At 41.3% G+C, this 26,232-nt stretch overlaps 2 protein-coding genes across 2 annotated transcripts; both read left to right on the top strand.

The window, feature by feature from the left end:
• Nucleotides 1-5,713: 5,713 nt before the first annotated feature.
• On the top strand, nt 5,714-10,898 carry LOC139457782 (uncharacterized). The gene is made up of 5 exons (XM_071239129.1): nt 5,714-5,786; nt 6,679-7,023; nt 8,321-8,401; nt 8,811-8,924; nt 10,669-10,898. Exons 1-5 carry the CDS (start codon nt 5,720-5,722, stop codon nt 10,896-10,898), a joined length of 837 nt encoding a protein of 278 aa, XP_071095230.1. The 5' UTR covers nt 5,714-5,719.
• Nucleotides 10,899-15,365: 4,467 nt separating this feature from the next.
• On the top strand, nt 15,366-17,337 carry LOC139457944 (uncharacterized). The gene is made up of 4 exons (XM_071239287.1): nt 15,366-15,420; nt 15,931-16,275; nt 16,585-16,668; nt 17,225-17,337. The coding sequence occupies exons 1-4, from the start codon at nt 15,366-15,368 to the stop codon at nt 17,335-17,337; spliced, it is 597 nt and encodes a 198-aa protein (XP_071095388.1).
• Nucleotides 17,338-26,232: the final 8,895 nt, after the last annotated feature.

The following is a 26,232-nucleotide window of genomic DNA, read 5'->3' as shown; positions in this document are numbered from 1 at the left end:
TGTGGTATTTACAGGTGACTGAAGGTGGTGGGGTGCAGGAGGATATTCAATCGCTCAAATGGAGTTCCTTGTTCATCATTATCAATGTCCAGCCACCACTGTTCACTAGGGCAATATATAGATAGTTGCACTAGTAGTCAAAAACATAAATGAGTTGCTGTTGATGTTGATGAATCATGACCCTAGGAAATCGTTGTCATTCAGAAACCTATTCCTATCCGAGGAATACCGAAAGGAAAAATATGAAGTCTGTGTTATTTAGAGACACAATCCTATCTGACATTTATGGTACGTATATTCCGACTGTGTGAAATCAGTACAATTCTGAAACACCTCTAAACACAGGTCACTTACAATGTACTTCCAGATGTAGTACCCTCCACAGAAGAAAACGAGTACAATTTGACGCCTGACGGATGTAACCATGACAGCGGCATCTACACCGACCTCGTCGGCAACAGACCGGTGTCTCTCATTGAGCCGATGTACAGAGAAGCCATGGAGATGCACAGTGACCTTTACATCCACGCTGTCGACGACGAAGCTAGCTACGAGGACACTGCAGTGCCTAGCAACCACCCCGACGTGTTACAGGAAGGTGTGGCAGCGTCAGCTCATCACGCTGAAGACTCGGTGTCGAGTCCCTGCATGTCACTAGACACAACACACACACCATCAGATTCCGTTTATGGTCACACTAAAAGTGACTGACAAATATTTTCATATTTAATAGGGATTTACGTTGGTCTAAGCATCATTTCCGCAATATTATCGCGGAATAATGGTTTTAATTTAAGGCGGGAGAACAAATATATCTCAGGATTTGACTAGGAACTTGGAAGAGGCTATGATTTTTTGTATTTATTTTGTTTTCCGTAGAACTCGTTTTACCACTTCATTGCGGGTTATTGTTTGAGATGGTGTAGGCGACGTCGTGATACATGTATGTCATAGTCGAATACTTAGTTTATTTAACATATACCTATATTACAGTATCCAAATATATGTTTTTGTTAATTCAAATTGGTTGTATGAGTGAGTGAGTGAGTGAGTGAGTGAGTATGGTTTTACGCCGCTTTTAGCAATATTCCAGCAATATCACGGCGGTTGTATGAATCATGGTTGTATGAAATAAAGTGCATACATTGCTCGTAAGTCTTTGTTCTGTGGTTCCTCATCACGACTGGTCGTTCCAAGAATGATTACTATAAATAGCACATTTACATTAATGTATACATTGTATAATGTCCAGAGCATCTTGTGACGTCATGAAGAATGGATGACACTATGTTCAATTACGAAAAGGATATGACGTCAGATTATGCCCCCAGTGTACCCCCAGGACTCGAGAATGGATGATTGGGTTGTTACATTGTGTCCTGTGGGATTGTGCGTCATGGTGCCCGACTCTCTGGATCATTACTGAATCCCTTCCCCTGGGTTGTTACATTGTGTCCTGTGGGATTGTGCGTCATGGTGCCCGACTCTCTGGATCATTGCTGAATCCCTTCCCGCGGGTTGTTACATTGGGTCCTGTGGGATTGTGCGTCATGGTGCCCGACTCTCTGGATCATTGCTGAATCCCTTCCCCCGGGTTGTTACATTGGGTCCTATGGGATTGTGCGTCATGGTGCCCCGACTCTCTGGATCATTACTGAATCCCTTCCCCTGGGTTGTTACATTGGGTCCTATGGGATTGTGCGTCGTGGTGCCCCGACTCTCTGGATCATTGCTGAATCCCTTCCCCTGGGTTGTTACATTGGGTCCTATGGGATTGTGCGTCATGGTGCCCGACTCTCTGGATCATTGCTGAATCCCTTCCCCTGGGTTGTTACATTGGGTCCTGTGGGATTGTGCGTCATGGTGCCCGACTCTCTGGATCATTACTGAATCCCTTCCCCTGGGTTGTTACATTGGGTCCTATGGGATTGTGCGTCATGGTGCCCGACTCTCTGGATCATTGCTGAATCCCTTCCCCTGGGTTGTTACATTGGGTCCTGTGGGATTGTGCGTCATGGTGCCCGACTCTCTGGATCATTACTGAATCCCTTCCCCTGGGTTGTTACATTGGGTCCTGCGGGATTGTGCGTCATGGTGCCCGACTCTCTGGATCATTACTGAATACCTTCCCCTGGGTTGTTACATTGTGTCCTATGGGATTGTGCGTCATGGTGCCCGACTCTCTGGATCATTACTGAATCCCTTCCCCTGGGTTGTTACATTGGGTCCTGCGGGATTGTGCGTCATGGTGCCCGACTCTCTGGATCATTGCTGAATACCTTCCCCTGGGTTGTTACATTGTGTCCTATGGGATTGTGCGTCATGGTGCCCGACTCTCTGGATCATTGCTGAATCCCTTCCCCCGGGTTGTTACATTGGGTCCTGTGGGATTGTGCGTCATGGTGCCCCGACTCTCTGGATCATTGCTGAATCCCTTCCCCGACTTGATTATTTGGACACTTGATTATTTCAGTTACCAATTACTGTGTATGTTCTATGAAAATCTTTCTTCTCACCATGTTACTCATATCCTCCTCTGAAAATGCCCACGGATATACCACCTTGTGAAATCATTCTCCAGGAACCATGACACCGACAAATAAAACATCCTAACAATTTCTACAAGTCAATGCCACCATCCTCAACTACATTCTATCTTCATGAAAGCATGAATAAAAGCCTTATATCAAATAACACTGACCGTAAAGTATATGCCTGTATGTATGCACATGTCAATACATTATCTGAATACACGACACTTTTCGTTGAGGACAACTTCTGTATTTAGGGCGTTTCAGGGCTAATGAACCTGATGACGGGGCAATGAGTAGCACTGAAACGTCGTTGCAAAGAATATAGGCGTTATCCACAAAATACACATATATTCATGCTCTTCCAACTTCTAAATGCCTGTCCAAGACTTCATCTATTCTTTATTCAATGTTACCATCATCAATAGTGTTGTGAATGTTGGCATTGGGAAAGTCCATTTTAAAATCATTCAGCAAGCTGATTAAGCCGCGTGACTCTTTGTATTGCATCACTAGTTAAGACAACGGCTGTGTCCAATATGTACAACGGATGTGCTGGTCACCGCATTGACTACAGGGAATGACGTCAGAGCACACACTGGGTGGGGACCAGAGACATGAACATACCCACGTCAGGACGCTGTTTCTAAAGCCTGCCACCCACAAAGGTGGGCGTTCGCCTGGCACGATCCCTTGCTCGGGTAACGTCTGGCCTGCTATTTCCATCACTGCTGTTGTTAAATGTACCAAAACATGTGTGTTCTGTAATGTAAAACTTCGTATCACCTTTTGTTGTATTTCCTGTTACAGCATATCGGTGTGTGTAGTGTAGCCTCTATGGAAGCTTTCTTCTGAAGATCTGATTCCAAGCCATGGCATTTTCATTTTGTGTGTTCCTCGTAAAGCTTTTATTTTAGTTCACCCTCAATCACAGAATACCATGAAGAGAACACGACTTCGACAACACTCGTGAGAGTAGGTATGTATTCGAGGCTTGTGTTCTGCAACAGTAAATACAAACACATGTCTCAAAACAGAGCCCTGACAGTTCATCAATACAGTGATGAAACGCTTACGTTTGACTGAGTGATTGAGTTCCTCAGTCTTTCATCATGTCTCTTAATGGGGAGGGTCTAGTGCTCTGTGATCTCTGATGTGAGTTGTTTCAGGCGGCAGCCCAAACTAGTGTTGCAGCCACGTCACCGTGGTGTAATAGTCAATAGTAACCACAGCCTACGGGTGTTAGTGTGATATCTGTTTGTTTCGTCTCTTTGGAGGTAATGGTAGAAGACACTCTGTAATTGCAATAACAACAGCCTGTAGATCATATCAAGTCACACCGGTAAACATATTTCATCTTCATTACCAAGGTACATAAATATGCCTGTCTGTGACCTTATATATATAAGGCTTATATGACACAGGTGACTTTACATAATTACATGTTTACACGTGATAAACAAAAGGACTGTTAACAGTTAAAAAGGTCACGAGATCCTCCCTTCCTCAACCATCTCGACAACAGGGAATCAACGTTGGGAATGATAAGCCACAGATACCTCTCTGCAGACTCTTCTGTTATCAAGGGACAAGGTTCAAGAACCCTTCCTTGGCGTTCATACCAAGCCTCCCAAACAAATTGCCCACACCTTCAAGTTTCTCAAATTCCGCGATTAAAGGGAACTGACTCCACGGAAAAAACCTACAGTATATGATTCAGTAATTGGTTGGGTACACATATATAAATTTAACTGGGTAGAAACAGTAGATACGTCAGTTCAGGGGAATATTAGAATAGCACATACAATATGTGACAAATGAGTACTACCATTGTGCTCTCTCCCATTACTGAGATACATGTGTAAGGGACCCATACACAAGGTGACGGAAGCGCGTACCCCAAGACGTGGTTACATTTATCTTTGTGTAAGTGGTCCGGGGTGATTCCTAAGTTGACACGCCAAGGTTAGCACGGAACTCGTCATGTGCAGAACTAAATTGACCTTGACATTGCGAAACTTAAACAGATTGGATTTACACCAGTGAGTAAAGTTTGTCTTAAACTTTGCTTATTCAATGTAAAGTGACATAAATGTGAAACAATATTACCATGTGAATATCCATATCGTATAAGAGGAAGACATCCCACGCTGGTTCAAACATATCAACGAGGAAAGTTTCACATTTACAATTAGCATTGTGCAGTAATCATGCATTATAAACTAACGATAAGGTCAAGTACATAGCTTAAATATTGTCGACATTACATGATAATTGCGCATTGTACATTAGAGGAGTTAAATCTAGGAGGGTTCTCAACTGGACGGTTGTAGTATGCCTGTCTGGCCGCTTCGATGCCGCTATAACTGAGGGTAAGGTATTTTTGTTTCACTCTGCACTCAGCAATACCGAAACTTCATGAGGACGGTCTGTAAATAATCCAGTGTGGACCCGACAATCCAATGATTGATATGATGAACAACAATTCCCGCCGTGGGGTACGATGACACGCAGTGAACTTATTTACCGCGTGTGACCATCTGACACAGTTTGGTAGGTACTGTACCTATTCCATCACGGGATTCCGAACCAGCTGGTCATGAACATATATCCTTGTCATCGTATTCCAGCTGCAGGAATAGTTTAATATTCTGCCAAACACTAGTCTGTATGGCCAAGGATCGATTATTTACCCCCCCCTCAGCTGACATACATGTAATGCCGGATATGGAGTAACATAATATTCATCCATTGAAATAACAATCAAACAGCTGGTACTCCTGAAAACACTTCAGCAACATCCTTGCTTGGCGATTCCATCAGGTGTATAAGTATCCAATATACAAAGAAACAGAAACCAGCTGGTTGTCAGACCGCCTTCATGCACACGAGATCTTTTGCCGCGTAAACGGCTCTTCAGGTGCTTAGAAAACTTGTGCGTAGTCATAGGCGACGCGCAACAGCAGCATTATGACGTCACAAATACCGCTATGTTGTGTGCCTTGTGACTAGTAAGTGATGTAAATGCGTGTTTTTGTGCGTGCGTGCGTGAGTGTGTTGACAGTCACAAATAATGTTTATACACCTGAAGAGACCGCTTGCATCAGATTATCAAATGTAATAACTATCATAGAGCATATTTGTATCTTTCGAATATTTTCTTTTGCAATAACAGACAGGTCTTGAGGATGGGATGGACGTCGGCGAGGCGTCGTTGGGTGTCTGCTCTCTGTCTTCGCCTTCTGGTAGTTCATGGTTTGTATAGTGCGTTACATCCATGTAAACAAAACGTACACTTCACCACACATTATTTCCGAAGTTTGCTCTGAGCACTTAGCCATTAACAAGAAGCAAATAAGAAAATAATATTTCTGATTTTACTATGTGAAAACATGATATATAATGAACTGGGTAGATCCGAGATGCGGAAAATAAAAGTCGGTTCATAGCTCACTTCATCGTAAGCCAAAAAGCATCATAGTCGACAATTGTTTTTTTTGTAAAAGATGCTTTTTGAATATTTAAGCTGCTTCCAATTAATCTGAGTCTGTGTAAATTGTTATAAGGGTCAATTGCCGACCGTAGATCTCTGACAGTAGAACATGGCCTATCAATAGATTCAAGAAATACATGGTGTTATCTTAATGTTGCATGCTCTTAAAACATGTCGCTTCACGGCCATGGTAGAATTACTGGTGAATAAGCAGCACACTTCTAAGGCGTGGTCGGTTCCACATACCTTATGATCTGAATTGTATATTGAGAATTCATCTCACTGAGGTTTGGAATGAATATATGCTGTTTTGTGAGGTTTTGAATGAATATATGCTGTGTTAATTCTATACTTGCAATCGGCCAAATATGGTGCTGTGTGTACATGCATCAAATGATGTCATATGTGTTGGTAACATGACAGTTTCAGTTACATTATGTTACAGACTTATACTTGCTACAGTATGAAGGGATCAGTCATGTCATATAATACATGGATATAGATGTATGTATTAAATTTCCTTCACATAACCTGATTTAATGGAATTACGTTGTGATATGTTGCTATATATCTAATGACAATACTTACAGTATTCAAGCAATATGTCATTGTATAGATAAATAGCTACACACATCTTTCATTTATTTCACACAGCATCTTCGTTGAAGTACCACCTTACATCTACACCAGCTATAGAAGGGCAGCCATGTACTCTGTCGTGTAGACAAGATCATACCATAGGAACTGCATTGTGGTACAGGAACTGGGTCCGGATCTTTCAAACAAATAGGAATTACCGGTTTGAGATGCTTGACAAGAACACTGATCACGAGGAGTTCCGGTCTGTATCAGGACGGATCTCTGTGGATGCAACCCTGATCCGACACAACGTGATCCTCACCATCAACTCTACACTGGATGAGGGATCTGTGTGGAGGTGTGGTCTGGGGGAGGATTCTAGTAATAACCTGACAGTAAGGGTGGTCAAGCCAGTCACTGGTATGTACTTCGTTGCGGGAGACCAAGGAAATGTGTATGTCACTAGTATTATTTCACTGACAAAATCCATGTCTGAAACAAATCTCGATTTCCATAATTTCGAACAGGGGAGTATTATATCATAAACCTGACATTAACAGTAACTGATTCAACACGTGGTACGACATTCACTTTTTATAAGGTATCACATGCAGCAGACTCAACATACATGCCAGAGGGTTACTCATACCCTCTTACTTAAATTAGGAGTCCACGTAAACCTGAAACTATACTGAATGTACCATGATTAAGGTAACAAAGGGCCAAATCCTTGCCATAAACTTCTGTTCCTAAATAATTAAGTAATCATCTTGACGTACAATGTGATGGGCATGTTTGGATATCCTGATAACTGGTCCACACTTAGTGTAGTGGCACCATAAGACTACTTGACAGAGCATGATGCTATACCTACATTTATGGACCCCCCTCCGGGGTCTGATGGTACAGAGTCCGCCCGGGGAGGGGAAGGTTGGGGGTTCGATCACCTCCCGGGTCATACCAAAAGACGTTGACAGATGGTACATGTTTTTTACCTTGTCCGGCGCTCGGCATTGAGGGGATAAGACAAGGTCTGGTCGGCTCGGAGTCAGTATACTGTGTCTGAGTTGGGTATTCATGTTAAACTGTGGCCTGGTATCTCAGTGTGCTAGCACTATAAAATCGGCATTAATCCGGACTAGTAGAAGCAGCCACACACACACATGCATGCACGTAAGTGCAATATTCTTGAACGCGACGTTAAACCCCATTTCACCTCACCTCACCTCACCTCACCTCACCTCACTTCATACATTCATTAGAGAGATACCCTTGCTTGTTTTATGATAACAATACTCATAAATCAACTGTCCATATTTTAACAAATTTGCAATTTATGGGGTTCACATATTTCGTGACTACTATAGCTCGACACACCTTAAAAGCGTGTAATGACAAGAAAGGAAATAGAAAGTATAATTCTTGTGATTAACTAGAAAAACAAAATTAACATGATAAATTGCAGGAAATGGAAAGAAATGCTTATCACAGATACAAGTTGAAATTGGATGCTTGTTTCCTGTTGAGGCACAGAATCGATCAGCAACACGGGCGTTTAGTACACAAGTATCACACTAGTACACACGGTATATCCCTGTGAAATTAAGGATCATGTGTTATATCGATAACAATATTTACCTTTTAGAAATATATGAATACTGTTTAATGTAGCTATGTCCCCACTTCACTCTCACTCACTCACTCACACCCTGTTCAGATGAATCCACCACCAGAACTCCGACTCCCCTTCCGACTGCGACAACACCAGTACAGTGCGCTCGCGATGACACCTTTTGTAGTAAGTAGCGCTTTCTGATTTTAGTTCATATCAGTGACAGCAACACCAAGACCTAGTTAACATGATTCACACTAGTTCAAGACTTGAACTATTTTCCACGGTAGATAACGTAACTGGACCGTGTTAGGTCATAACATTACCCGACAAAGATGATAAAGCAATCGGATATTTTGTTAGGTACATATTGGAGAATAAATTTAAAATAGTTGAATATATAAAAGACATCTATTTCAACGTCTTTATTTGTAAATCGGCCGTTCCTTCAATGGTACTACAGCTTAAAAAAAAACACTAACACAAATCCTAGTTCAATGTTGCATCTGATTTAAGTTAATATGCATTTCTCCATGACATCGCTTCTAGTCCAGTACACCATTGAGACAATTTGTTACAGTGGGTTTATTTTCAGAACCAGTCCTCGTCCCAGTAGCTGCTGGTGTTGGAGCGACTCTCGTCATCGCTGTTGCTGTCAATGTTCTGATCTGGTACCGAGTGATCGGAACAAGGAAGCAAAAAACCAAAGGTGAATGAAATCATTCAAATTGAAACTATATACTCCCCAAACAATAAAGGGGTATTACAAAATAACAGAATAACACAGAAATACAGAGAGGTGTCGAGTTGTGGTAATATGTGGATAAGAAAGGGAAGGGCTAGGTGTAACAATCAACACCACACGTTGGAGATGTATTGTAAGGGTGTAAATAACTAAGCAATACGACGCAAGTGTCAACGTATTTAATGTTTGAGCTGACATGACAAAAAATGGGTGACACGATTGTTCAAACATTCGTTTATACAGCGAAGCATGGTCCGAATCAATCTCCCAATGACAATTTGGGGGAGTCTTTCCATTCCTCTTATAGCGTGTGGACCAGTTCGGATGATGAAGCGAGAGGCCTCTTACGTCGGCATACACGTCTCCAATTCATGCTTTATAGGGAATGCTCAGGACTCTTAGTTTGCTGCTGGAGGTAGTCAGTCAAGGTGGGCACGAACGTTGTCGTGTGAAAGACAAAACGTGGACCAGCATTGCGCGGAAACCATGGTCGCCAGCATGTTGTCTCGGTAGTTCTGTCCAGTGATCCTTCTGTGGAAGTGCAGCGGCGCTCCGACAGTCACATTGCAGACCCACCCCCAACTCTGTCATGTTGCCTGACGTTGACGTTCGCATGGCGCTCGTTACGACACCTCCTAGACATGTCCACGATTTTCCAGAAGGTCCAGAGTGAATCTGGAAACACTATACGAAACTATCGGATACACCCCGAGTTTCTACGCCCATTGGCGTCTGGAGAGAATGTGTCGATTCGTTGACGGTGGTACATCACGTAATGGTCGAGCATGCAGAGTAGTTGCATGCAGATGAATTCTTGTTGTTTGGTTATTAACTTGCCTTCTGGTGGCATGGCGCAACCGAACAGACATTTGATTGGCTGTTTAGGCTCGATTTCTGATTAATCTATCCTGGACTTGTGTTGTTGAGCTTGGGCGAAATGTGCGGTGCCGATCATTAAAACTGTGTGTCTGCAGAAACCTGTTCCAAAGTCTGTAAAGGACAGACTGAGACACATTGAACGCACTGACTACCTCTCGCCGAGTTCTACCAGTTTAAAGCATGCCCATATCCCGTTATTGTTCGTCACGTTTTAGGCGATGCATTCCCAATCTGATAACAAGTACTACAGTAGATCAAGAGCAGTATAAGTGTTACTGGGGATAATGAAACTCATGATCAATGGCTCAGAGCGATTTGACGACCTTCTACTTAAGTGTCAAACTCAATAATGTCCCCTAACCCACGAGCATGGATGGATTGCAGGGTCCACGAACAAAGTTTCGGGTGTGTTGGGGCGTTTGGTTTGGTTCACTGGCTGTCATTTTCCAAAGCTGATCTTTCTTCTGAAGACCGATGGAAAATATATCATACGTGATCCCCTACTCATTTTAGAGAGTGTTAATACTATGTGGTTTGTACGTCTTCCATCCTGATGTTAATATGTTCTCAACGTCACAATATGGGTACAATACGTTTGGACAGTGAAGGGGATTCTGCCTGGCATATTAAGAGAGGGTGGTCAGTCATAGTGCGTGTCATCATGTTTCCATGGCGTGGTCCTGCTCATGCCTTCAGTCACTAGTAAGTTATGTGCGTGTGTTTACGAGTTGCTCAGACTCTCATCATTGAACAACGACCCCTCAAACAATCCACGCATACCTGACTGCCAACACTCGGTGAAACAAATTCTAATTAATGACACTTTCAGACAAAAAAGCCAGCACAGTAGAAAACAACGAGTACAACTTGACGACCTATGGCGATCATCATGACAGCGGTGACTACTGTGACCTCGCCAGCATCAGTCCAGTGTCTCTCATAGAGCCGATGTACAGAGACGCCATTGGGATGCACAGTGACATCTACATCAACGCTGTCGACGACGAAGCTACCTATGAGAGTCCTGTGTGGGTCCGAGACCATCCCGATATATCCTAATGTTACAGGATATGCTTATGAAATTGGTTACAGCTTGCTGTCCTTATTAAGTTACTTCGATTTGTATAAAATAAGTTAGCTGAGTGTGCAGGTCGCGCCACGTTGATCATGGGAATCGGTCTGATAATAATTGTTTTGTCAGCACCATACCCGAGCTATTGGGGGCTTCTCACAAGAGGTGAAAGTCCTCAACTCCCACATCAAACTGAGACCGTGGTATACATGATGTGGAAATTCTGTCCGAGGCAGCGTGAAATTCTGTTCACTCTCTGTATCAAAAAAGCAAGATGTGAAGTCGTTACTGGAATAAGTCAAGTAGTGTTAAATATATTAGTTTTGTTTTCCGTTCTGACGTTATACAACAACATTATGTGTAACTTTTGGAGATGGTGTGGGTGATCATTTTTGGTTACCTGATAATAAGTAATAGTCTAATTGGTTTGACATACGCTTTAATACAGTAACTGAAAAATAGATAATTGAAAATGGTTATATGAAATAAGGAGGATATATTGCTCGTTGTTCTTTGGGATTTTTTGCTTCCTAATGATGACAGGACTTGTAAAGAATGATTATTATGAATAAAACATTTTGCATCTATGAATACATTGTGTGGTGCCAAGAGTTTATTCGGCCTTGTATCCAGCGTATTATATGACATAAATCAAGTTTTTCGAAGCACAATTCATATTTTCAGCTGGGTATCCATGTTAAATGAAATCGCGATGGGCTGGTACTCCAGTACTAGTAGCCACACAGACGTCTCCGCACTCAGCACTATTCCAGACAATCCAGTGATTTACATCATGAGTATCGAGCTAGGCGATTCGGAAACGATGACATGCATCAAACCAAGTCAGCGAGCCTAACCACCCGATCCCGTTAGTCGCCTCTTACGACAAGCATAATCGCCTTTTACGGCAAGCATGGGTTGCCGAAGACCGATACACATGTGCATGCACGTCGCTGCATAAGTGAAATTCTCTTGAATGCGACTTTAACCCCCATTTCACCTCACCTCATTTGCACAAATGCAACACAATTCTATGTTGTAAAAAATAAATTCAGTGAGAGTGGGTAAATGAGATAAACATCGCGTGACAATAATTAGTCACTTAAGGTCAAAGTGATACAGGTCGTTTCCCATTTGGGAATGTCGGATTGTGAGTATGATGCGTACAAACCAAGGATCAACATGAGGGATTCACATCATCATCATCTGATTCTGGCAGATAAAAGGACGTAGCAGCAAATTTAGAAAGTCGCTTTTCTGTCCAAGGACAAGAGAACACTCGGTTTTGTACTCTTTGTTTGCATAACGCCGTGTTAATGAATCAGTGTGGAATGTGTGTGCAATCAACTGATTGACACATCTATGCCGTTGGATTGATCACATCGTAGTATATAGGTATATAGGCAACAATAACTAAAATTCGATAGACATATATAGACACTACATTTTCAGTAAGAACCGGGGCTTTCGTTTGCTTTAAATTCCACTTTTCATCATTTTTCAAATGAGTTTTTACTAAAGTTTCTTTATTTTCAATATTGTCCTCATTGACATGATACGTTCACAATATAGTCCATTGTAACAGCATACTATTTTGTCTCTATTCGATTCAAATCTTAGAATTATCATTCCATTTTGTATCAGTACTGTGAACTTTGTTTCAGAATACAACTGTTACAACTTTTACGTGGTTATTTGTTTGTCCTTCCAGTCTTTGACCAAAGACCTTCTTCACCTCCACGACTGTAGTGAACATGAGCAACAAACAGCCGAAGTGTGAATCCCATGATGGCTACAATACCCCAATACATGTCGTACACAGATGTTGTCTCCTGCGATGCTGATGCTGCTTATGTCACGCCTTACTTAAGAAATAAACGACTCGTGGTTGTTGTTTATCGTACAATGAAAGACTGCAGGGAGAATACACCACGAGCGGCGAAGCCCCGTGTGGCATATTCCCCATGCAGTATCTAATTTTACGATAAACAACGACTACGAGTCGTTTATTTCTAACATGAGATTTTTACAGTATGTACAACCTCTTTGAGGATGTTAATACAATGTACAAGCCTTATCCATATGTACTGTGTTTAAATAATGATGACTCCCTGAATACATCCCCCCTCAACAATATCGGACAACAACTTTTTATGAACAGGGGGTTTCAGTTAAGGTATTTCCCGGATATTCTCATAATCCTCACGTCGAATTATCTGCACCTAATCTCCCAGTACCGATTGCCATATGTCTTCTACTTTGGGATGCAATCGTTTGAGCATTGCCCAGCTACATCTATGGTGAACTACTCACTAGACACTTCCCTAAAAAGGTTATCGACAGACAATGTTTTATCGTGAAATAAACCACGCTTCGCTGTTTATTGTTCTTTGCGATTTATCGCGTAGCTATCTCATATACCAACATACAAATTATTCTTCAAGTATGTCTTAAATAATTCACAGGATAAATGTATCCCCACGTAGTTCTAAATCGTGGAAATTCTGAATCCACAACCTGATGTGTACATAGCTTGTAACACAAATACATGAATAACAGCATATACTATTGTCAAAGCAGACACAAGGTATTGTTTGCTATTTGGTTTCCATATCCGTCACATGTAAGTCATAAATCTCGTAGGTTTATCTGCAGGTGTAATCTTAATATCCAGTTCAAACAGTCACGAAGAGTGTCGACGACAGTAAGTATAATGTTTTATCTGTGCCGTATTAGATGTGACAAGCGATGTTTGATTAATGTTACATAAAATAATAATGGTAACATTACTTATTGGCCATGTGAACAGAGAAGTTAAGGTAAAACGAAGATTGTTTGGGTTCCTTGAAATATAATAATGTCTGGTGATGTAAATGTATAACATTTATGTGGATGTCTTTTCATGTTGAATAGTGGGTGAATGAGGAAACATTTACAATCAAATCGGCAGTATGTAAGCCATATCGTGACAAGCAAATGTTATACATTAATAATAATTTGTCAAAACCCGTCAACAGCACAATGAATAGCAGTATGTCTCATCTATGTACCATATATATATTTAATTTGGGTTTACACTTTCTTAGCAAAGTTAATATGGCGCCAAACGTTGGTTGCTGATGATCAGTAGCCCGTGTATACATTGTATCGTTATGTATACTCATATTTATTTTAGATTTACATACTAGTTACAAATGCAATACTGTTATTACCTAGGTGTTTTACTGTCCTTGTCGACAGGTTTTATATGTTCTAAATGTATTTGTAATTTATTATGTATAACGCATTAACTCTTAGTAAAGTACAAATTCTAGTATTTTTTGGGTGAACTCTCATCCGGGAATCGAACCCACACTCTGAGAGTGAGGTACCTTCGCCGGCACACAAAGTCAGCGACCTAACCAACTCAGCCACCGAGACTTCCACCTGGTCGTCTTTATCATGTACTGAAACCATCTGATGAATGTAAATTGGCACGACTCCCACTGCGGAAGGAATGAAGAGACAATGCCTGTTGGAAAGGGGTCAAATGTAACAATGTAGTAAAGTTAGGGTTATACAAGTACTTTTTTGTGTGGAATCCCATCTGGGTTAGACCGGGTAGAACGAGGCGCTATTTATTCAGATAGACATACTGTGTTTTGAAATTCGATCTAGTCCTACTGTAATTTAGATGTAGTTGGACAACGCAGATAAACGCAATGGTCAACGATCGCACCCAAACGTGGGCGAGATATGACAATCTGTATTTGGAGAAAAGGTACAGATAATGGCTTTCAATTACATGTATCCTCTTGGCATATTTTCTCTTTTATTCCATTAAACGTAACTCACCTGTTCATAAAATGAGGTCGGACTGTATTCAGGGAGTCATTAACTGAATACAGGGAACTATCTTCAAGCTTGTGAACAACCTTAAATAGGCTGTATTAATGCTGATATCTCATGTCTCCCTGCAGTGTTTTGCGCCTATAGTAGTTTATGCTTTTAGTGGTGTTTTATTGTACGATAACCAATTTCTCTCGTTAACATTTATGATGAGGTTATGATATTGTTTTTGGAGTTGATTCTGAGCCAGGAATTCACTGGCCGTTCTGAATGTGCATTTTGTTCAAGTAAAACTGACGGAACTATAGGTGATGATGCCAAATTAAAGAAATATGAGATATCAACATTAACATGGTTTAAGTCGGAGACATCACTCAATATGTTGACTCCGGATTCGTTGGCTCTTCTTCAGAAACCATCAGGTTCTCACGATGTCTGTTTTGTATAAGCTCTTACGACAACTGGTACTGGTGACGTCTTCTGACTTAGAATCGCTAGGATGGGTTGAATTAAAAAAATTAATGCAGTAAGTTTTGCAATAAATGCATATTAAAATGTAACTCATTTTCAAATTGTATACTTACTATTGGCTCTATTTCCCAGATCCCATGAAGTAACAGATACTGATGGATATATACAAGTTCTCAGTCATATCTTTGGTTATAATGAGGACAATTGAAGGTAAGTTGTATGGGTGGAAATTCTTTGCTTATTTTCTGGATTTCTTCTTTGAAGAGAGTTGACCTATTTTATAGAACAGTCGGTCTCCATGTTCTTGAGTACAGAGCATCTAAGAGAGTGGAAGGTAAGTGGTTCGATCGCCTGGCCGTGTCATACCCAAAGACGTCAAAAGATGGTACTTGTTACCTTGCCAGGCGCTCGGCATTAAGGGGCTAAAACAAGGACTGGTCGGTTCGGAGTCAGTATACCGTGTCTGAGCGGAGTCCAAGTTAAACTGCGGCATGGTATCTCAGTGGGTTAGCATTACAAAACAGACATTAGTCCAGGACCAGTACAAGCGGTGACGCAGCCACGCATGCACACGCACACACATGTCCGTCGCTATAAACGTCAAACCCAATTTATCTTTGCTGTAGAGGAAACTGATTATGAGTTTATATCGCGAGTCAATTGTTACAGCTATCAAGCATAGGACAATAGGTACACATGCCTTTTGTGTTTTTCACACAGCATCTTCGTTGAAGTACCACTTAACATCTACACCAGCTATAGAAGGGCAACCGTGTACTCTATCGTGTAAACAAGATAAAAACATAGGAACTTCATTGTGGTACAGGAACTGGGTCTGGATTTTTCAAACAAATAGGAATTACCGGTTTGAGATGCTTGACAAGAACACTGATCATGAGGAGTTCCGGTCTGTGTCAGGACGGATCTCTGTGGATGCAACCCTGATCCGACACAACGTGATCCTCACCATCAACTCTACACTGGATGAGGGATCTGTGTGGAGGTGTGGTCTGGGGGAGGATTCTAGTAATAACCTGACAGTAAGGGTGGTCAAGCCAGTCACTGGTATGTACTTCGTTGCGGGAGACCACGGAAATCTGTATGTCACTAGTATTATTTCACTGACAAAATCCATGTCTGAAACATATCATATCACGATTTCGAAAATCCCAGGGAATGTACTATTGGTGAATACCGAATATATTTCATGAATTACTTAATAAGGTCTGATCGGTGGGTTCTTTACGTAGATGTGGTCAAGTTTGGTTAAGTTTGGTCTAGTTTAATGCCTACAGTTCACGCTCTTGTCAATATACTTACAAGAGACTTTTACGGCTTCAATTTGTCCTTATAACATTATGGTTCTTGTCACAGACGGGAGTACAACCACCCAACCCCAGACAACATCCATCGTTAGCAAGACAACTACAACTACAGAAGCTATGACAGAAAACAAAGGTATGTTAAAGATTTCCCGAGATTCAAGTATTTATGGCCAAACGTGCCAGTCTAGTTTTAATATTCTTCCTTTCAATTGTCATGTTTATGTTATGGCGTTGACACACAGGGCGCCTGGGTAAATTGAAATATTGTGTACATATACAAGTGTATATGTGAGTTACTGTGGCACTACGAACTGATGATATAACAGCGTACATTATATCACTGTGTTAATGCATTACAAATGACACTTTATATCAATCTTTTTTAACTGAAAACATATTGAACTAAATTGCACATATTAGTTTTATACAGAACTTTATGGAAGGTATCACTACCATTTTGGTTACACGCAGAACAAAGAATCATATTTTATCCTCACTCACTCACTCACTCGATCACTCCTTCTCCCCTCACTTACTCGAATTAACGAATGAAGGAATACGTTAATAACACGTGCCGTTTACATGAGCATGTAGTTGTGCATGTCACCATGTTACTGACATGTCGTGCCGTCACAGATGCAAGGATTTTACCTGCTTCACTCACTTGATTATCTATTCTTTTGTCGCAGATTATTCGGCAACCCATGCCTTTATCCTAACCATGTGTGGAATTGCCTGTTGTCTCATCCTTGTCATAGGCAGCACCATAATCTTGTTTGCGAGGAGTCGCCTCACAGCTTGACCCGGTAAGTCGTGTAACCAAAGACTTGACTGTATATGATAAAATATACTTTACAATAGATTATGTTACATAAATGATCGAGTAGAGTTCGTTTCCGGTAACAGACATAACAATAAATTCTAAAGTTTTCGCTTGGGAGGACGTGGGTTGGGCAGTGAGTGAGTGGGTGAGTTTCATCAAATTGCGCAGAACAAAGAAATATTTAACTGTTGAAAAATAAGCGTCATCATTTTACATGTACATCTGCCCCATATCTACGAATTCAGAAAAGTGAAACATTTTTAAAAAAATGATACATTTACATTCCCCCGTCCCGTTCATAGTCTTAGTGATTTTGACAGCTTTGACAACTGTAAAATATTATCTGTTTACAAGCTGTGTGATGATACAAGTTGGTAACTTACGATTCATAATGTCCAACTCTGAGATCGGACGCAGTGTTTTACCTTTTAAAGCCTAAGTACACTGACAAGTATGTGATCTGTTGTAGATGATAAAACCACAGCAGGACCTCAAGCAAGACCACAGCAGGCCAGACAGTGACTGAGACGGTCTAACTGTTGCCAGTACAAACATGTCAATGAGTTATGCTTGTAGGAGTGCTTTGAAACACATCAATGCTGAATTTGCATGTTTAATAAGTGCAAGGCAACTACTGACTGAAGTGTGCAGCTGTTCACAAACTTAGACTAAATGTACACGTCATTTTGGAACACAATATATGCATATAAACTGTCGGGCTAGAGAAAGTATACACAAATGGTTATTTGATGGTATCAATGGTATCGTAGTTGTGTTTTTGGATTTCAATTTGCCAGTGTTCCGGCGACTGTTTTCTGCCTAGCTGAACTGAACTTCATTAATTTCAGGCTGTGGTCCACGGTATTAGGAGAACATATACATATACAATACAACATGAGATGTCATTCAGAGGACAGGCAGTGATGCAACGTAACACGTTACGGTTCAAACAAGATACAAGTTAACATGTTATCTAATTTTGCAAAACAACTTTTCAAAAGTTACGTGACAATGCTATTTTAGTGGAAAATAACATAACTAAATTCTTAAGGTAAGGATATTATGTTTAATAATGTGAGATACAAATATTTCTGTTCTTTAATATATGGACAACATTTTCATACCCTATTTAATTATTTGGTCGAATCCAATTTTCAAGTGTATACATTGTACTTGTTTTTGCCAAAGGTTTAAAATACATACATTACTGTCCGGGTTTAATCATATTTGCGATGTCTGGATGTATTTCCGTCAAATGTATATTATCCTACATGAATTCACTCATTCATATATATCTATAATTATACTCACACGCAAAAGAAACGCAAGTCGAGTATGCAGCATACATGTTATTTATTTTCAACAGTAAAGACAAGATATACTAAGAGGGCAAGATTAACAAAAATTTGACTGAAGACAGTTTAATGGATTAAAAGGCAGATGACATAATTGTTGTTTTTTCAAATGTTAAGGGCTTACAGTTTCGGGTCAATACCCAAAATGTCAGTCAATACCTGGTGTGACCATCATTAGCATTGATCACTGCCACACAATTCCTGTATATTGAGTGGATCAGACGACTTGTGAAGGCCCTAGGGATCCTCCTGCACACATCCAGAGCAGCTGTGCGTAGTTCATCGGCAGTTGTAGGGACTGGGCGTACATTGTGCAGACGCCTTTGAACCTCATCCCACAAATGTTCGATGGGGTTCAGACCTTGACCAACATTCAGAAAGCACATGGGTCCAAGTCTCGCATTAAGTCCAATCCCTGCCCATATCATGACTCTAGGTCCACCCAATGGACACCTTCCCACAACGTTTCTGTCAGCGAAACGATCACCTAGACGCCTAACAATTCTGACTCTTCCGTCTGCATGGGCGACACAAAAGCGACTTTCATCAGAGAAGATGACACGCCTCCACTCACGATGACGCCAATTGCGATGACCCTGTGCCCACTGGTCCTATAGAGCACTTTCACTTGCAGTTAGGAGCGGATGTCGCTGGTGTTGCCGGGTTATCTGCCGATCTTGTCGAGGTGTGGTGACCCTAGGACGACCGCTCCGAGGAAGGTTATCTGTGGTCTGTGTAGCATTGTATCGATGCAGGAGAGGGTTAATTGTGGTTATGTTAACGTTGAAATGACGGGCAACATCTTGGACATACTCTCCAGCTTCCATACGTCCGATAGCCTGGTTTCTCTTAATTTGAGTTAGGCGTGGCATTGTTGACCAAGGAGTGGTAGGTCCAAGAATCGGCCACAGTTTTATACCCACTACAGTTCGTGACAGTTCGTGTATTTTCGATTTCGCGAGAAATGGGTGCATGATACCCACATATTCATTGAAATGGTGCGTTTTGGCGATTCGTTTTTTATGTTGCGTTTTTACTCGGAGCTTCCAAAATGCAACCAAAAATATTGATAACACCATCAGGCTTCACTACATGCTAAAACACGTATCAATTTAAGATTCCGTGTTTGTTACCTATTTGCTTAAAACCACTTGCGTTTCTTTTGCGTGTGAGATTATATATACTATGTACAAAACCCAACTCTTTTTAAATTCCAACAACTACTGTCATCTCAAAATGCTTACACTGTAAATGTCTTAGCGAAATATATTTTCCTGTCAATGAAAAAAAGATGTAAACAACTCAATATTAATAATTGTCACTTAGATTGTGCAATGTATAATATTGTATGGCGCTCAACTGGATAATTATTCTTGAGTTGTGTAATTGTGCGCTCGATTTGTGAAGTTATAAATATCATAAATACTCACTGAATGTCAAACAATTGAAATTGACGAAAACATTTCCTTGTCCTTATTTTAGTGACTGTCATGGATATTCTTATCACGAAACATTTCCTTACTGAAACTAGAAGTGTCACGACCCACAAGGAATGTGGAATTATAAATGACGCTGAGTCGATTAACACATAAATAGTGTGCATGCATCTAATCAAATCAAATACGATCACACGAAGTAAAGAGGGGGAAATACTTCACAGCAGGCGTTTAAGATAAAGATATACACCATGCACGCTTGATGCAAACCCCAGGAATTAATACAATCAATAGGTCTCAAATTCATTTAAATGTTTAGTCATCATTGTGTTGCCAACTGACATTGATGAGTTTAACAATGTTGCAGTTGCTCATTGGGGACAGCAGCGCATTAGATATTCCCGCAGTCAGACGCCAGTTTGGCAACAAGATTATGAATCTTAACTGGATTTCCTTAAATCAGGAGTTACAGAAATTGTGCAGTTGTAAATCGTGTTGCAATCAGTTGTTGTAAATATAGACTTTGTCCTCAACTATCTTGAACTTAACTGACAGTCAAACTTTATATAGTGTATTTGTATGAATGAAATACTGATAGGTGCGGGGGCGGGGGAGTGATATTGACAAGTGCTCACGGTCAAAGGGAGATAACTCTAGATACTGGCAGTGATGACGAATGTAAACACTGTCAGTGTGGTGAACTTCTAATTATGCTATGTGACTGGTAAGTTATGGTAAGTGCTCGAAGGTTACATGTTGCTAGGATATCTGGTTATGTTGTGAGCATTCGACGGAGATGGTATAAACGGCAGTTTGAGTCTGGATCTGGAACAAGCCGTATCGTAATGAGATGTGTTACGATCTATCACTACTGGTATCCCCCATCATACTTCTACATTTACAATAAATATGTTTCTAGGCTTGTCAGCACCATACTCGTGTTCGTTGGTTTTCTCAAAGCGGTTAACGTCTGAGACCTGCATCACTTAGGTCAGGTCTACTTGTGGCTTTACCAATTGCCAAGGAGAAGACAGAAACCGGATAGGAGATATCGTTTCAAGTTCAATGTTAGCAGCAGAAATAAAATGTTTAATTCTTATTCCAAGAGGTGGAATAAGAGATTACTTTTTACTGTACAAATCCTCATAAAGGGGATTAAACACATAGCTGTATACAGGATTGGAGACAGTGGAATGTAACTTTGTGATATACTGTAAAGATAGTTTAATACGGCGTTAAGTGATAACTCGTCGGCCTCAACGTACAGGCTGACAATGGGAGTTGTTCTGAATGATTCCAGACAAAGCCGTAGACCTTGATGATGTATTGGATCAGGTAATTTAAGGTTACTTGTACAAGCTCCACCATAGGTGATGGAGCCATAATCGTGTTTAGAAAGGACAACTAATCTATCATCTTCCCGAAGCAAGGGAGTTAACTCACTTTAAAAGTCCACTTTCCAACCTTGCCGAACTAGGCTTGAATTACTGGGCTCGATCGTAGCGCCACCAGTGGCTATTACCATTTATGTTCCCTCTAAGCCTCTCCTATGGACCAATGAGATTCCACCTCTCGTATCACTTGCGTTTGCTTCACCCAAAATTGTGGCGCCCAGTCAGGACGGTCTGATCGATAATCAAGATCTATATTGTGATAAAACGGGTCTTACATCGCGAAATGCACCTTGATTAAAAGCATGAAAAGATTTGGAGAATAACTGTTGACAACGAGTTGGCGGTGCACATGTTTTGCAAATCCTACAATCGACCGAAATCTGCACGACAGTTTACGAACCGGATTATTTCGGTGCGCGATTTTGATTGGACTATGCATACATGTGTAGACTCGTTAGTCCAGCCAAAATGTAACTCCATAATACGAGCCTAGTTCGGCAAGGACTGAAACTGGACTTTTATAGTCAGTTAACTCTCTTACCTCGGGAAGATGGTGATCTATATAAGTGAAGGAGGGTTGACTGGTCCCCTCCCGACTTGGAATTAGAAACAACTTTTAGTAAATCTAGTGCCTTGGGACATTTAGCTTTCAGATATTTAATATGTGATAAGAAAGTAAGATGATCAAAAACTATTCCTAAAAGTTTAACTTCTTTTACAACTTTTATTTGAGTTCCAGCTAGATGTAATTCTGGGTCCCTATGAGGTTTATATTTTCGACAGAAATGAATGCAATTTGAATACTCAAAGCCGTTCCTCTCTCCCCAATGGCCTTGAAACAGACACAGCAGCAGCACAACTTGGGCCTGACTTTTCTTGAGCAAGAACAATTTTCTTCGCATCCAGAAAAGAGATGTTACACTCATGCTTCATACGTGAATGTAGCTTCCATGTTGGGCAATCATTGGAAGATGAGGGATGATTGCCAGAGCAGTTTACACAGGAAGGAGGTTCGTCACATAGTCTGTTATCTTCATATTTTCCATCACACATCGATGACAGGCATCTGGGCAAATCTTGAATTTAACAAATATAGTCAAAATCAGTGTAAATGATCACTCTCACAATTCAATCATAAATATAAATTTCCAAGCCGAATAGTGAGAGAGCAGAGAGGTAACTCAGAAGCCAGGTACACCCTAGTATTCAAAGCCTGCAGTACAAATTGACTGAATGTGGATCGAGTGGGTCGATGTGTGATCTTGCTGAGTGGGTCATCGTACCCCTACGGCATGTCGCTCATGCTATTAACCACGTTTTTGCCAGGCCGTGACACTAGCGGCCGCGATACAACGTACAAGAATAATCGATGACGTGTGACGCCTCTGCCAGTCTATGTGATCTAGCTCATGTACCAATTAACCTCGAATGTCTGTCTTGGGCACTTTTCTCGATTGGATGTTCCCGTAGCGACGTGTCATGTGATCTCATGATCACTCACAACGATATCGCCAGCAGGTTTCCCATTGGGCGACATCCGCTTACCACAGGCTGTTTCGTCCACCGTGAGTCGGAGTGACTGTAGTGCGCGTGCTGCACGAACTTCACGAGGTTGAAACATAACTACAGACTGTAGACATACTTAGCGGGACAGTAGGACAACGTAAGCTGTGCAATTGACACTCACGTAATCGCTTCATAAAATCCCCAACAAAAGAAACGGAATATTAACAGATATTAAAATGTATACTAACAACGACATTAAGGAGATAAACCTATACTATTTGAACTATTCAGGTGGTTCATCGTTGATTAAACACCACTAAATGTAACGTCAAAGATGAACAACCTCAAAGATTAAAACAGAATAATTTGTCCTCATGCTACCATGGCTAAAATGCGTTTTATATGACGGACCCTTTACGTTGTGAACGTATGAGTATTGTGATGCAGTGATCCAGTGATGCCGTTGCCTCCCGTTTCTTCGAACGGGCACATTTCTCACACTGGTACAGTCCATCATTTGGTTGTGGACTCCTGTGAAACTAGATAACTGAACAATGTTTATGTGTTGACATCAAATGTTCTTATAGGCGTTCGGAAAATTGCATTCTGTTTGTGACCTGTATCGTTGCCGTAATCTGAAGGAAAACAAACACAGATTGTTCAATGGAAAAGTAAACAAACAACACATATGACTAAGATACATAACTGAAAACCAATAATAATGTCTTGTACATGTCATTCTACTTACATACATACATACATACATACATACATACATACATACATACGGCATTGCATGCACCAACATACGCATACCCATACACACATACAAATACGCATGCTACAGTACATATCGCAGACTAACCTTAGGAGTGGGGAGTTTTGCGCCGATCTTCACATATCTGACAGAATAAAACTCCAGTTGCTGAGAGCAACAACTCCTTTGTTTGACTCCCTGAGAGTGACTAAAGTGACAGATCCACCATTGAGTTTAAACTGTGTGGTTGTTATGTAGTCCAGACAAAAGACGGGGGCGGGTCAGTGCTTCAGATATTGTAAGGTCAGTTCTCATACACTGATTGATGGGCTTTGCTCGCCCGGCTGTCTTGGTTAACTGAAGTTTTGAATAACTTCCGAATGTGCCGTGACCCTCTGTGATCACAAGGCGGAACCATTATGTCCTGACTGTATCGCCGCCATGTAAGGCAACAACAATGCATTCAAAAACTCAACTCAACTTCATATGGGATGGGAGTGGGTCACATCAATCTTCTAGGGGGAGGCGATAGGAATCATTTGGGGCTGAATTAGGCACGTTTTCAACAGGTTGGTACACACATGTTCATTGAGTGTTTATGTTTTCAGGGAGTGAGCGTCAGAATCAGACCGGGAAAAACAAATGTTTACAAAATATTCCTACGCGATGAATCATGTGAACCGGCCATAAAATCAGAAGTGGTCAGCACTCTTTCTTGTTACACATATGACACCTGGAATCACCCGTGAACTGTATTCTGTCCCAGTCTTGTCTTCTGAACCACAGATGCTGTCTACACCCAGTATGAGCGTGCCTGACGGTGACGTGGAAGCAAAAGTGTGCGTATCGCAGGATTTCTGGTCCGGAAGCTGTCCTCCCTCAATCGGTTCTGTCCGAGCTGTTGGCGTGGCAGTTTGGTATCATATCCGATAACGTGACGTCACACGTGGACGCCCGGCCCGGGGCAGATCATGAGTGTTGCCCTCTTGTAGATAACGTCTCCAAAGCTATGATATTGTGTCAGTGGATTTGAACATTAAGTTGTCTGGGAACTTCGTGTTGGGTCATTGCGTAAGCGTTATTTACTGTTAAACAAACGTGTTATGAGTATCCGATAGCTAAACAGAAACAGCAACATACTCAGATATCCAGATACAAGCCACACCAACATGCAGTTTAGCCTTCTGTTTCCAGACTACATATTATGTCTGCTATTATGCATGGTGTCAGTAAGTTATTTGTGTTGATTTGATCATTCATTTATTGATATCTCAAAATCAATTATATAAAATTGTTAGTGATTTCCCAATTAAATTTGTTTGATATAAAATTGAACTTGATATAAAACGGAATTTGTGATATCAATCGATCGATGTTCATAAATAATACGTTTTAATCAACAAGTTATTTATAGAACAAAATCAAGTTGTGATAAAAACTAGGTGAGTTTCACATATTTGAAGCGGCTGTAAAATACTTGATAGCCATTACCTCATACCCCAGTGGTGCGGGGACAACCTTGTTCACACCACCCAACTAATGAGTGAGTGAGTTACCCACCACCACTTATGGCATTTACGGTAAGGAGTGAACCTTGATTGCTGTCAGAACTTTTCAACCTACATGTATGTCAGGGCGGCCAGCAAAACCTGTGTTGCCGGATTAGAATTACTCCCCAGCAGTCCATGCTGGTCGTAAGATGAGACTTCGGTGAGGCTGCGTGGTTCGGTTGCTGTGTGTTAACATGTCCCCACGGCGAAGACGGGACCTCCGAAAGTCAACCACAGTTTCGCTCAGACTATGGTTGCCTGGTACTTGTGTAAAGATCGCCAAGGCGGTTCAGGACATCTTGCCGCCCGTAACCCATCTCACTGCTCCTACTGTAGGATATGATCATGATCAGAGTACACGTGCACTGCTGACCCTTGAAGAGGAAGACTTCGGCAGACCCCTCCTCAAGAATACCATCAAGAAGGACCAGCCCGTCCTCCACCACGCCACGCCTGACTTTGTCAGCCTTCACCCGCCCCACCAACCCAAGCCTTAATGTTTCCACATATTACCCTATTCTTCTCCCTCCTCTGTGACCCTGCGGAGTTGTCCAGAAGCAATCGTTCATTCAACCAACACTTCTACCATTTTCCTGACCTTCAAGGGCCGGTAACGTACTGACATAATTATATCTCTGGCTCGATATCATATATGCCCTTTTCGGACACGCCCAAACAAATTGCAAAAACCTAGATATTCCAAATGCAGCTCCGAGTTTCAAAATAGTTGCGAGTACAAACAACAGTGGTATTGCACTATCTGTGACCCAATACGATTACTCTCATTTCTAACTCAAGGCATTTGATCTCCCCTCCCTTACACAAACCTTTAATCCGTCAAACCGTGCACTAACCAGGGATAGACAAAAAACGTAT

This window comes from Haliotis cracherodii, unplaced genomic scaffold (genome assembly GCF_022045235.1).
Source record: "Haliotis cracherodii isolate W230 unplaced genomic scaffold, xgHalCrac1.p SCAF_12, whole genome shotgun sequence".
In the NCBI taxonomy this organism is placed as follows: Eukaryota; Metazoa; Mollusca; class Gastropoda; order Lepetellida; family Haliotidae; genus Haliotis; species Haliotis cracherodii.
This window is presented reverse-complemented; position numbering and strand designations above follow the sequence as displayed.

Bases quoted from the DNA above. Each gene is read 5' to 3' on its own strand.
- LOC139457782 (XM_071239129.1), top strand. From the start codon at position 5,720: ATGGGATGGACGTCGGCGAGGCGTCGTTGGGTGTCTGCTCTCTGTCTT. The intron at 5,787-6,678 runs GTTTGTATAGTG...TATTTCACACAG, and splicing joins TCGCCTTCTGGTAGTTCATG to CATCTTCGTTGAAGTACCAC. The intron at 8,925-10,668 runs GTGAATGAAATC...TGACACTTTCAG, and splicing joins AAGGAAGCAAAAAACCAAAG to ACAAAAAAGCCAGCACAGTA.
- LOC139457944 (XM_071239287.1), top strand. From the start codon at position 15,366: ATGGATATATACAAGTTCTCAGTCATATCTTTGGTTATAATGAGGACA. The intron at 15,421-15,930 runs GTAAGTTGTATG...TTTTTCACACAG, and splicing joins TATAATGAGGACAATTGAAG to CATCTTCGTTGAAGTACCAC. The intron at 16,669-17,224 runs GTATGTTAAAGA...CTTTTGTCGCAG, and splicing joins AGCTATGACAGAAAACAAAG to ATTATTCGGCAACCCATGCC.